Source organism: Fulmarus glacialis, unplaced genomic scaffold (assembly GCF_000690835.1).
Source record: "Fulmarus glacialis isolate BGI_N327 unplaced genomic scaffold, ASM69083v1 scaffold1501, whole genome shotgun sequence".
Lineage (NCBI taxonomy): Eukaryota > Metazoa > Chordata > Aves > Procellariiformes > Procellariidae > Fulmarus > Fulmarus glacialis.
In genome coordinates, this window is record NW_009193167.1 from 1 (window position 1) to 10029 (window position 10029).

Genomic DNA, 10029 nt, shown 5'->3' on the forward strand with positions numbered 1-10029 from the left:
AGATGCGCTTGAGCTGGGCTATCGATTTCACCCCTAACATTGGCATGCCATTCCTAGGCTCTTCTCTAGTAAGCCTGGTTTTATCCCCTTCCCCCTTCGAATCTAGTTTAAAGCCCTCTCGATGAGCCCCGCCAACTCACGAGTGAGAATCCTTTTCCCCCGTGAGACAGCTGAAATCCATCTGTCCCCAGCAGGCCCGGTGCCGTGTACGTGTAAACCTCCCCATGACCAAAAAAGCCAAAATTCCACTGATGTCACCAGCCTCTGAGCCACATGTGAATCAGGTGTGTTTTTCTGTTCCTTTCAGTATTCTTCCCTGCCACTGAAGGGAGCGAGGAAAACACCACCTGTGCTCCTGATCCTTTAACCAATCACCCCAGTGCCCTGAAGTCCCTTTTGATTGTTTTTGGACTTTTCTCTGCAATCTTCTCACTGCCAACCTGCATAGCCAATAGCGGGTAATAATCAGAGGGCCGCACCAGACCAGGGAGTTTCCTAGTAACGTCTCTAATCCGGCCTCAGGGAGGCAGCAGGCTTCCCTGTGGGATGGCTCTGGTCGGCATATTGGGCCCTCTGTCCCCCTAATTGCTTACAACAGTTACCCTGCTTTTTTTGTCTTAACAGAGGCAGTCATAATGCCTTCTATCAGTGATATTCAATAACAGGACAAGAGGCAATGAGCGCAAACAGAAATACAGGAAACTTCATTTATACATAGGAAAATAGCTTTTTTAATTGGAAGGTGGTCAAACACTGGAAGAGGTTGTCCAGAGTAGCTGTGGAATCTCTGTCTTTGGAGATGTTCAAAACCTGACTGGACATAGTCCTGGGCATCTTACTGTAGATGACCCTGCTTTGAGTAGGGGGAGTGGTCTAGATAATTTCCAGAGATCCCTTCCAACCTCTGTAATCCTATGGAAAAAAAAGAAGTGTATGTCTTTGTTGTGTTCCTTGTTCCTTTTTTAAGAGAAATTACTGTTAGACTTCAGTCACGCAGATATTTTGCTCCTGACTTCTGTTTTGTTCTGATACTAGTGCTATTTAGGCAAACATGTAGTAGATGCTTCCTTCACTGAGCCTTAGAAACACAAAAGAGGATGACATTTTGGTGGTGAGACCTCTTTATAGGTACCTAAACTACTATCAGATTCTACTGTGCCTTCAAATATCTCTGCTATGCTCACATTCTGTGTTTTCTCAAGAGTTTGTTAAGTAGAACTAGTCATAGATTTAACTTCTATAGGTGTGAGGGACATGTCAGTAGTGTCATGGCTGTCATTAACGCATAAGCACGTGTTTTGTTTAGATTCTCTCATTGTTACCCCAGACTTTTTAATGTGGTTGCTACATCTGTGCATACATCTCAGTTGTGTTTAGAGCTGAGGGTTATAAAAGAGCAAAGGATGAACCAAAACATTGTAGTTTTTCATGTCTACTAATATCTAGAGTTGTTGGTTATGATTATTAATATCTCCCAATGCATCAGAAGGAAATCTTGTAAATACCTAAACAAGGTACCCAGTTCTAGTAGTCCAGTTCCAGGGATATCTTCCTAGACTCTTTGGGGAGTGGAGTTCTAAGGCAGTCTTGATCGAAGAGGAAAGGAATTTGGGGAGACAGATTTAGAAATGTTATGTTAAATGTTATGGAAATATATAATTGAGAAATGTTGCCAAATCTCCTGATTTTGTATAAACCAGGTCTGCTGCAACAACACAGCAAGGCTGTAGAAGCTCTTCAGATATCTTGTCTCCTGCTACCACCAGAAAATCGGAAAAGACTACAGCTGTTGGTGAGGATGATGGCAAGAATTAGCTTTAACAAGGATTTGCCACCTCTTTCTGAATCAGTGAGGACCAGAACCTTGGTACGTAGAGTGTAAGGTCTAGACAAAGCTTTTGGAGTAGCACAGATAAAAGATTCTTACTGGAGAGTGTACACAAAATACAGTTTGCTTGTTTGAAGAACAGTTTGTCTATTCTAACTATCTGGAAAACTACTCTGAATTTGAATAAATTGGGATTTCTTCGTAAGTTGTGAGCAAATGAAGAATTTGCTCAGAATTTGGAGGTTTCCTTATCTTTCAAATTTAAATCACCACTGATTTCACTATTGAGTAGAAAAAAAAATACAGTAGATGATGTCTCTGGTGTTCTTTATCACTGCAAACAGTGTGAGAGAAACAGACTGCCTGTTTCAGTCATAGTTAGAAATATGTAGCTGAATGTTTTGATTTACTTCTCAGCATTTAAAAAAAATTCCTACCAGTTTATTTTAGTACTGACTTTTTTTCATTACTTAACTACAGGAATCTCTGAAAGTAATTTTAATTAGATTTTGACAAAGCCCTAGTTTTCGCTAATGCTCTTTCTGTAGGACTACTTGTAGATTTATCACTGATGTTTGCAACGGCACGTTGTTACAAGTTATTAGGCATAACTTAGCAATTCCGACTGGCTAAGAACATGTATTTCTTTTGGTTAATTTTCAAGGTTTTTTGCAAGAAGGGCAACAGAAAACTCAGCTGTAGAGCCACTCCATAAAAATCCTATAGTAGCATGCATAAATCTAAATTTGTTCCATAGCAATTAAGTTTTTAATTAACTATTAATAGTATTTGATTAAAATAATTAAATTTTTGACTGCTAAAGTTATAATTTAATTAACTGTAAATGGTCTTTGATTAAAATAATTATGTTATAGTCTAAATGTTATTTTTAGAAGTGAATCCTGAAATATTTTGTACTAAGTTTTAATTCAGCAGTGTAGTCTATGGTACATCACAGAAAACCTTGATTGCCTTCTGTGCTTTTAATGTTAGAAGTGACTGGTGCACAGTCAGAAAACTCTTGTAACTGAATGCTTGATCATGAGACTACATAAAGTGAGCTGGACCTGAAATTTCGTTCGATGATTTCAAAATAATGGTATTAAGTTTTCTCTCTGGCGCTTCTATTAAATTCCTGTGTTGTTTTTAAAATCTCTGAAATATTTGTGCCCTGTTTACTAGAAAAGTCATGTGAAGTGGCTCTTTGACTAAGTCTTGAGAATAAAATGGAATTCAGCCATTCTAATTCAAAAGTCAGGGTTAGATTATGTATATGAGGCAAGAGCCATCTTCAGTCAACTCAGATAATGTCACTGTACACAATACACCTTTTTTTTGTTTATATTGATGCATTGGAAGTACAGTAAGTATTGTGCTGCTAAAATTTTTTTTCTAAAAGATCACTTTTTAAATACAGTCTGATTCCCCACCCCCAAACACAAAAATATACCATAACAATGGTTTTTTTTGTTCCTCAGATGGTTCAGGCATTTTCCCGTTGTATTCTCTGCTCAAAGGATGAAATAGACTTGGATGAATTGCTTGCTGCTAAACTAGTATCTTTTCTCATGGACAATTATCAAGAGATCTTAAGTGTTCCTTCCGCCTTAAAATCTTCTATAGAGGAACATATTATACATCTCCAGAGAGTCCAAGTAGGTATCTATTGAAAAAAGCTTCTTATGTCAGTGTGCTTCTAGATCAAATTTATCCTTTCTGCTCCAAAGTTCGACAGTTCTTAAAGACTTTGTTCTGTCTCTGCTAGCTTATGAAGAGCTAATTAATTTTGACTGCTGATATTCAACCATAACTATGTATTTAAATGAAACTAAGCAGACCTTGGCTTAGAGACAAGAGCTCTAAAATATGTTTTCCTGTTGGTCAGCGCTATCTTCTCCATGGAATGGGCAAACTATGTTTGTGGTAGTGAGGAAAACTGTGACTGGTTTAAAAAGTGTTTCCATTAATATTCTGATTTTCTTTTATAGCCATCCTTACTTGCTTAACTTTTTCATAACCCTTTCTGTTTCCTGATACCATATTTTGTTTTGTTCAAAACTGCTTTTTAGTTCTTCCTTCTTTAATTACTACTGAAAAAATAACTTTTAACTTATTCCAAGAGTTAAACAGGCTTCCTTTGTGTCATGTTTTTTGACTTACTAGAACTCACTCAATTAGTGCAGGAGGTAGGAGGTACAATTTAGGGTCTTTATTCCATATCTTCTCTACTTAATCACTTCAGGTGGTCAATTTGATTAAGCCGTTTTTTGCAACTTTATTGCAGAAAACATAGCTGCTCTTTTTTTACTCTTTCTTCAGATAAAATATGCTGGAGCTGATACTGATGCAACTTTTCCTCTTCCATCATTTTGTCACCAAATCAGTACAGATGAATTTGAATACCAAAGGGCAAATGGCTCTCAAGAACCACTGGCAGCTTTATTGGAAGAAATTGCAATGAATAAAGAAATATCTGTGAAAGATAAGAAGAAAAAGCTCAAGCAAGTAAATAAAAATTCCTCCACAGTCTTTAATTTTAACTTAAAAAGCTTTATCAAGACTTAGACATGTGGTCCGCTAGAGAAATACGAGATTTAAAATAGTGGGTACTCTTGGGGATTTCAAACTTTTTAATCATTTAGAATAGGGGTACTGTGATGAATCAAGCCATATTAGAAAATATTACCTAATTCTCTACATAGAGATATAGAAAGTCCATTAGAGAAATAATCATTTTCCTGCTCCAGAAGTGGAGGTTGCACTTCAATAGTTTTTTCATATTATAAGTTTGAGTGAATTCTTCATTTAAATTGATGTATTTTTCTAGTTTCAGAAATCTTACCCTGAAGTGTATAGAGTACGATTTCCTACTCCTGAAACCGAAGCGGTGCTATTTCCAGAAAAAACTAAACAGAAACCACCAATACTGATGTGGGCCTTAAAAAAGCCTTTTCAACCATTTCACAGAACCAGAAGCTTTCGGATGTAAATGGTTCGAAATATATCAGCGAACTGAGTCAGAGCATATTATCAATGGATCTTATGCCAAAGGAGCCTGAGCAGCATGTAGTTACTCAAAAAACTACTGGAGATACGGCCAAGATGGTGGAAAAGGTCAAAAGAAGAGGAAGGTATTGAGGTGGTAGAAATGTGAGCCATTATCAGTATTTTTGTAAATCATTATTTTTTTTAAATGTCCGTTATTTAAAAAAAACAAAACAAAACAAAAGGAAAAAAACCCAACAGACACCAAAAAACAACAAACTCAAGGTGATGAATCTACATGGGTGATATTGCTGTAGTTTGATTTGACCATCATTTTAAGGTCTAAATGTATTTGTGTGTAATGTATTATTGGTAACGAGTCAACAGCTTTTTTTTCTCTGAAAATGAGTCTTTTGCATAAACTAGGCTGTGTTTGTGCACATATAGCTTGAGGAATTAATTTGCTGTACGTGCTTGAATAAGTATGAAACACTGGATTTTGTTTTGCTGTTGTAAATGTTAGTGTTCTTGATATGTAGGATTTACTTTGGAAAACTGTAAAAACACATTCTTAATTTTCTGATTCATATGATGCATTACAGCTTGAGTCAACTCCTGTTGAAATTCCATTAAATTCTGCAGTGCTGACCCATTCTTTTAAACAACCCAGTCTTTTAAATCTTTTCCCATATGCTCTTACTAAATATCGCCATACAAAATTGGATGCTTGACAATAGAACATACTTTATCAGAAAAATCTGAAGCCTTGCATTTCCTCTGGAAATGGAATTCAAATATTGAAGTGATATTGAAACATATGTGCCTTTAAAGATTTAACTTGTTCTGCATTATGAAATCTACTGTATCTATAACTTGACTGTGCATATAACATACTTGATTCTGACAGCACTTTTGAGCTATTAAAGCATTTCCATTTTCCGATATTTACTTAAAGTGGTGATTTCATGTTGTCCATTAGAGACTTAAAGAGCAGCGTTTCATACGTTATTGAATGTCAGAGTAGTCTATGCAGGAGAGAAGACAGCTGACATCTCAACAAATTTCTATCTGACACTTTAGTAAGCAATATGGTGACTGTCCTGTAATGCAACATTGACAGTATTTTCACTTTGCTAACCTCCTAAGCAGTCAATAAGCTTTAAGATGTACATACAAGGTTGTTAGTTTAATAGATTGGAATATTTGTTGGGCAATGTGGCTTTGGACAATACGTGTTTCCATGATCTGTTTTCACACATGGGTTATACTTGGACTTCATGTCAATAATCTTTTTCTTAAGAAAAATTGATGCAAAAGGGTACACTTTTCAAATAATAAGGAAATATTAAAACTAATATTAGAAGTAATCTGAGGCCACTTCTTACCTTTTGTCCTAGGTCTTCAAGGGTGACATAACCTTTTAGGTGTGTCATGGTATTCTGTGTATTCTTACATGCAGTCAAACTTTGACTATGACTAGACTACTCATGTATAATAATTTGGTTACAACACTAATCCATGAAGTATAATAATAAGTAAGGCTAGTTGGAAAGCAAGTCTTGCATAAAAGTGGAAACCCACCCTACATGATCTCTGACATCAGTTCCTAAATTGCAGAGGAGAAGTAGAAGCCAATCTTTGCCATTGGAAATAATTTCACTGCTTGCCAATAAGCCTTCTATCATGTTGAATTTTTTCCCCATTGTTACTTTTTAAAAATTTGTAGCCTTCCTGAGCCTATTTTAAACTGTAATTAGATTTACTCGTTAGTTTCCATGAGGAGAAGTTGAAGATGTGTCATATGTTTCTATGGATCAATTGTACTTTTGTTTCAAAGAATTATTCCTTGACTGTGGTAAAAACAAACCAAGCAAGTCCATTTGCTCACAATTCCCAAGCATGCAAAAAATACTGCCACAAAATGTCCTCTAAAACCCTCAGGGGACTGTAGGGAGGGAACTTTATCTTAGGTCATAATACCACAGGCCGAATTTTAACTGTTGTCCTATCTTGGGAGACACTTAAGAAAGCTTATCTTAGTAATAGAAGATATATGACTATGCTTACAGCTCTTCTTTGTCTCATAACTGAACCAACTGCAAATATGCAAGATGAATATGGTATGAACATAAAAGTAAGTTTGCCTATTCCTTGCAGGGTGGAGGTCAGAAAAAGGAAGCTTGAAAGCTAGTTCAGAGAAGACTGTGGGCTTGATGAAGTGTCTTAGAAAAAACACAGGTTCTGTATCCCTAAGCTATAGTCAATAGAAACTTCAGTTTTGATATTAGCTTTCTCAGGAACTTAACCTTTACTTCTGTGTTAAAGCCCTGCAGTGTCTTGATGTTGCCAAGACCGAACAACATGGGCTTTGTTGGGTTTATTTCCCTTGAACCGAGAGGACCATAAGCCAGACATTCTTTTGCTTAACCTAGTGGCTATTGTCTGAAGAGGCTCACTAAATGTAGTACTAGCTGACATTCTTTTAAAGCACATCAGGTGGAAAACTCAATAAAGGTAGAATATGTTGTTTCAGCTGCTTTTTCAGCCTACTTAGACCAATGTTTGTCATCTAAGAGGAGCACGTGAAATATCCACCTGTAAGCTCGTATGTAAGTAGGAGCTATTTCTTGCTAAATTTGGACAATGCTGTTTAACTCCTTAGTACTGAAACTTCTAGTGTAACGCCATTAGCTGTCATGGTACTGTTAGGCTTTTTGGACAAGATCTTTGAGTAGAAACTTCTATTGTGTAGGTGGTTTTGTTTGGTTTTGCAGTGGTTTTTTGGTTGGTTGGTTGGTTGTTTTTTTTTTCCTTGCAAAGTTCTTTGCCCCCAGCAGAGCAATCTCATTTCCCTCACCCCCCACCCCACCTAGACCACTAACTTCTCTTCTGATCTCTTGGTTCCTAGCGACACATCTGTTACAGTTTTGCTCCAGCATTTCCTGGAAGAGGGAAGAACAGTATTTACCTTCCTTTCTTGGGAAGGCAGCTGAGTCTTTGCTTAACATTGCTCTTTCTAGCTGATTGTTGCATTGCTTTGTTTTCTTACACAAACACGGCTTGCTCCAGCCCCTAGGTTAACAATCAGTCATCTGGAAAACCTTTCGGTGCACATGGCTCTGTTTCTGCTCTAGTCCTCTGATGTTCCTTGAGTAATAGCTTCCATTTTTAGTTGCTCATACATAAAGATTATTCAATTGCTCATATTTGTAAGAAGTCTTTAACTCAACTAATTTACCAGGATTGTGATATCAGCTGCTTACACATGTGACTACAGAGAATGATGGATGATTGGTGTTATTTTCTGAAACTGTTTTCAGGTGTTACTTCACTTCATATTGGGGGAAGGTTAGGCAAAATCTGGGTGATCTCATCTTCTCATTCTACTAAGTGGAAACAAGAACTAAAGTGAAGAAAGTAGTATGTTAACATACCATGCTTTTTAAGTTATTGCTGTGACATGCCCCTCTTTTCTAAAAAGATGTTTAACATTGTAAGAGTGTTTCTTTCTTTCACAGAGATTGTGCTAACTCAAATGTCTTGCTTTATCTCTTGATCACAATTTTTTAAGTCTCCTACTGCCTCAGGGCTTATGATTCTAGTTATTGTAGCTCTCGGTAAGCTGATACTTCTTAGATTTTAAGTCCACAAACTCCTAGATACTACCATTCTGTAGGTATATAGGTGCACTTGAATTAATTTTATTAATTGGGAACAGCTGGTGTACTTCATACCAGCTGTAACGCATTAACATTACTATTTTCATCAATTCATTAGGCTTGAAGCAGAAGTGTGAGGTGACAAGCTTTTCAGGAAAACAAAGCCTGTAAAATGGGATTAGAATTTACACAAGTTTTTAGCTCTGTTTTCAAGTATCTGCTGTATGGTATTTGTTTATCAACATCTCTTCCTATGTTAGATGTCAGTTCTGTTGTTGTTTTGTGTTTTTTTTTTTTTTTCCGGAAATCCGGATTAGAGAATAGTTATGCATCTAGGACACTATTTATCTCCTCTTTCTGTATGAATCATGGTTGAGAAGTGAGTGTCAACTCTGTAAAGGAGTTGACAAATTTACTAAGAATAAACATGTAAATTAGGTGAAGTAAGTCCCTCTTCATGAGTTTCTGTTTGGGTGCCTAACTCCCATTTAATTTTACCAAGATAATTAAATAACAAAGAGGAGATGCTCAAGTCTGTGTTTAAGAAGAAGGAAGCTGATACAGGTTTGTGAAGTCCTTTCTGAAAAAGGCAGGATATTTAAACGGTATTGGTTAGGGACAGTAATTTTCAATTTTGTTGCTTTTCTGGAACTTTGGGTATCTAAAGCTGCCTGAAAAAATCGCTTGCTTGTCCTGGCAAAAGCAAGAAAAATACCGGAACAGTGCCAAATACATTGTTACTTAAGAGGATAATTGAGAATAATTCAAATAGCCAATAGCAAATGAGTCTGATGGCAAACCTGGGCAAAATAGTGGAAAAACTGATACAGAATTTTAGTGGGAAAACCTAAAGCACAGTAATAGAGCTAAATCTTGGTCAATGCATTGTTTTAATTCTTTATAGAGAGTATACTGTCTTGCATGGCAAACTTGCTTTTGTTAGTGATGGAGATTACAAGTTTATTTTATAATGTGTGTCAAGTTTTGCCTGCTGAAAATTTTTCGTTGAAGGTGGGATATTTATTTAGCAGATTTAGGTAAACTGACAATAGACTTAAATGTTATTTGGTTTTTATGGATTCCTTGGAAGTACTGATGGAGCCATGGATATGGCTGAAAACTGTTGGTACAATAGGCTTTTTATGGCATTTCATTTAGTAACATTTGATAAAATTATTCCTGGATAATGTCAGTAAGTGTTTAAGTGATTAAGAACTGCCTAGATGTAGGCAGAAGGGAATCATGATGGAGATATTCTTTATGGGTTTTTGCAGGAAATTGGTACTAGATTTTCCTATCAACCGGTGTTTTCCTTGAGGACATGAAAATAAATATAAAAATCACTGTTAACATCATTAGCTAATCTCAGTAGTGTTTTCAGACTGTTCAGTAATAATAGAGGCATTAATAAGGAACAGTGCAGGTTGAAAATTAATTCAAATGTGGTCACTTCAAAGTTGTATGTCTGAGAACAAGATATGTAGGTCACATTAAAAAAAAAAAAAGTAGGAAAGACTGTGTTCTGGAAAACTACAGCTCTTTAAAAGGTTTCTCCCA

The 10029-nt window shown here is 36.3% G+C and overlaps 1 protein-coding gene across 1 annotated transcript; it reads left to right on the forward strand.

Moving 5' to 3' along the window:
- Positions 1-1666: 1666 nt before the first annotated feature.
- On the forward strand, positions 1667-4981 carry LOC104083730 (DEP domain-containing protein 1B-like). Its single transcript, XM_009587330.1, has 4 exons — positions 1667-1867; positions 3307-3483; positions 4148-4333; positions 4656-4981. The coding sequence occupies exons 1-4, from the start codon at positions 1667-1669 to the stop codon at positions 4815-4817; spliced, it is 726 nt and encodes a 241-aa protein (XP_009585625.1). The 3' UTR covers positions 4818-4981.
- The last annotated feature ends 5048 nt before the right edge of the window (positions 4982-10029 follow it).

Excerpts from the sequence above, each read along its gene's own strand:
- LOC104083730 (XM_009587330.1), top strand. The coding sequence starts at position 1,667 with ATGTTGCCAAATCTCCTGATTTTGTATAAACCAGGTCTGCTGCAACAA. Across the intron at positions 1,868-3,306 it reads CAGTGAGGACCAGAACCTTG|ATGGTTCAGGCATTTTCCCG; the intron begins GTACGTAGAGTG and ends TTTGTTCCTCAG. Across the intron at positions 3,484-4,147 it reads TACATCTCCAGAGAGTCCAA|ATAAAATATGCTGGAGCTGA; the intron begins GTAGGTATCTAT and ends CTCTTTCTTCAG.